Source organism: Hermetia illucens, chromosome 6 (assembly GCF_905115235.1).
Source record: "Hermetia illucens chromosome 6, iHerIll2.2.curated.20191125, whole genome shotgun sequence".
Lineage (NCBI taxonomy): Eukaryota > Metazoa > Arthropoda > Insecta > Diptera > Stratiomyidae > Hermetia > Hermetia illucens.
In genome coordinates, this window is record NC_051854.1 from 67823644 (window position 1) to 67827009 (window position 3366).

At 40.4% G+C, this 3366-nt stretch overlaps 1 protein-coding gene across 1 annotated transcript; it reads left to right on the forward strand.

Moving 5' to 3' along the window:
• Positions 1–1487: 1487 nt before the first annotated feature.
• LOC119659679 (keratin-associated protein 21-1-like) lies at positions 1488–2208 on the forward strand. The gene is made up of 2 exons (XM_038067902.1): positions 1488–1645; positions 1715–2208. The coding sequence occupies exons 1-2, from the start codon at positions 1634–1636 to the stop codon at positions 2096–2098; spliced, it is 396 nt and encodes a 131-aa protein (XP_037923830.1). The 5' UTR covers positions 1488–1633; the 3' UTR covers positions 2099–2208.
• Positions 2209–3366: the final 1158 nt, after the last annotated feature.

A 3366-nucleotide genomic window follows, 5' to 3' on the forward strand; every position in this document is an offset into this window, starting at 1 on the left:
CAGCACATTCATCCGGAGTTGTCGCCTCCAAACTGCATGAATTCCTGTTGCACCCTCCGTATTCCCCCGATCTGGCTCCCTGCGACTTCTAGTTCTTCTAGTTCCCTAACATGAAGAAATGGCTCGCAGAGACAAAAGTGTATTTTGGAGAATTCGACAAATCCTATTTTTTGGAGGGATTAAAAAAATGGCAGGAACGTTGGGAAAACTCTATATTTCTAAAAGAGGACTATGTTGAAAAATGAAAAAAAATGATGTCTTTAATTTTAACACGAGTACTTATTGAACCGTCCTCGTACTTTTAATAACAATGCTGAGCGGAATAGAGGACCTGGGAATTTATCGTCAAGGAATCGTGCTAAGGGTAAACACATCGAAGGAATAATGAGGATCATCTGCAGCCTGTAAAAACATGGGACACTGCAAATTACATAGCAAGTTTGTTCGTGTACAAATTAATTAAATGATATTTCGTTCCCTCATTGCAGTTTTATAACAAAACGATGTTTGGGTCAAATTTTTTAAATTGGCTGAATACTATGTACATATAATTAACCCTTCGGGAAATCCAGGTCTTGTGAGTCACGCTATATGTGTAACGCATTGTATGAAGCCTTCACATGTACTAGACTTAACAATGGAAAGCAAGCGAAGATCTGTCCAGCTTACATGGTGATAGGGTCAGTTGGAAGTCGCCCATCCGAGTCTTCATTCAAAATGTCCATTGAAAGCGAATCTGTCTATCTCAATGCATGGCTGATCTTGTCTTCAGGCTGAATTTATATTCATCTTGAATGAACAGAAGAATACTAATTTGTCCACTACCACTACCATTAGCGCAGTCAAGGACGTTTGTAACTCTCATTGTTACCGTTTTCCACAAAGTTGCGAAAATGTTAACATCACTCCCACATATAACGCGGGCATCCAAGCATGCCATCCCTCAAGACGCGGTTAACACCTCAATCTGATTTTGACCATTTTCGGTCACTCACCTTCAGTTCTAACATGCACTCATGACCTACCTGATACACATCTCAATGTTTACCATTTCAGCCAGTGGCTTGAAACTGGTAATTTTGAGGAGAAACTTGTCTGGTGGGCTATTTACGAGCTGAGAAGTTGCTTCGTTTTAAATTTGAAATCAGCCAGTCTTCATTTTGAATTTTCATTCTTATATGTGAATAGCACTCCGAACGTACTTTCACTTATTTCGACTCTTCGATTTTTTCGTGGTGCCAGGAACCTGCTCGATATATGTTTGTAGGGAAATCGTATCAAAGGTTACCAACACCTGAGGAGGCATATATTTAACTATTATAACTTTTTGATTTACTGGTAGAGTCTTTTTAATTCATTTATGAACAAGTGAACTTCCTTGACCCAATACAAGGCTGATTTCGGGCTAAATATGTGAACGCGAATTTTAACATTCGCATTTCCACCAACGCATATTTTCCGGATTTTTTGCGAATTCGCTGGATTTTATTAGTCTCCCAACCTTGCTCTAGAGTGGCAATCAGTGACTGGGCATACCACACAATCCAATCGGAAATTTCTATAAAAGACATCCGTTCTAGGTGTTGAGCTGTTCAGTACACTTTGAACGTTGTGAAAAGAAACTGGTGGAAAGATGAAGGCATATGTAAGTAGCCATTCGTATAAAAAAATCAAGCATTAATCAAGTAACTAATTAACTGAACTTGCATTTCAGTTGACATTGTTTCTATTGGCGGTCGTCATCGCAACAATATCGGCGCAAGGATATTACCCAGGCCCAGGACCGTTCAGACCGGGATCGGGAGGTTATGGCCTCTTTAGACCAGGTTATCCAGGATACGGCCCAGGTTATGGACCAGGATATGGCCCAGGATATGGACCGGGATATGGTCCAGGATATGGTCCGGGATATGGTCCAGGATATGGGCCAGGTAACGGATACTATCCGGGAGGTGGATACTACCCAGGGGGCGGATATAATCCTGGAGGTGGGTACTATCCAGGAGGCGGATATTATCCACGGGGCGGGTACGGAGGCTATGGCGGATATGGAGGCTATGGTGGATATGGAGGATATCGACGGGGTCTCATAAAATAGATGAAAAACATATTATAGTGACCTTAGTGTTAAGTGTACGCCTAATGTGAACTATCTGAAATGTTACTTATTTTTAATTAAACACGACTATCAACAAATTTAAGAATACATATTCTCTGTTTCCTTGAATTTCAATCGAAATCAATTTCGAAGAAGTTTGCGCAGGGAACACTTTTTGTGCTCAAGTTTTATAAGTTTCTTTTTGGGTAGGAAGACAATCGAATTTGTTGACTAATCAGGTTTTATTTAGTCCAATTTACCAAGTTCTTCAACACCCATATCACTGAGACGTAGGGAGTTGCTATGTACTCGGATATTATTACCGGAGTTGCGAAGCCTAAAAATTGCATTTCTAGCAATTACTAGCTAATTTGTTTTAATTAACATTAGTTTTCAATTTCGCACACTTATTTTCACTTTATTTTACTTTACTCTGCCAAATTGGGAAAAGGTGTCCCAAAACTCCCTCAGGATCATGAGAGCGCTTTGTTGCTATGGGACTTAATTAGTACGCATTCGGTCATTTGTTCGCTACCATGGGTAACTGGTACTCTGATGTCCTTGAGCTTCATTAGAATTTTTATTGCAAGAATATTTAGTGGTATTTTCATTGCTATGGCTGAGAAAATTATGGTTTTCTCAGGTGTTTTTGACGGTTGTCTTTCATAATTTTCAAAATCGAGCACGTCCCATTACCCATTAATGATCCGAAGGATACAGTAGGGTGGAACCAGAGAAGAAGTTAAGAAGTCATTCGGAGGAATTAGATAAGATGGGAGATAAGATATCTGGACTTTCCCCTGTGCTTGGGCTATACTTGTGTCTTTTTTTTTGTCTTTATTCATGTTATAATAGTTAACTTAACTTGGAGGTATTGAATTCAAAAGGTCTAGAAGACGCTTAGAAGACGAAGCTTAAAATTACCGCATACCGTGACCAAGAATTGGAATCTAAGACTAAGAGAACCTAATTATTGTGTCCGACTTGTCACAATATTGGCAACTGCGGTATTTTATCTAATACTAGTACGAAGTCCCAAGTATTTAAGCTCGGATCGGATCGGATCAATTGGTGGTCAAAGGGTAGTATAGGTCCCAGGGAGAAACGTGGATTGGTACCCACGATGGAGCATAAAACCTGGGAAATGCCTGCTGAACCAACACCAATAGCTCTATTACCAAACCCTATCTCCACCTCCACGCGGTGACCGCTGGGAGCTCTTTCGTAACGAAAAGCTGCAGACGGAGAAGGATGAAGGCGAGTCTCCC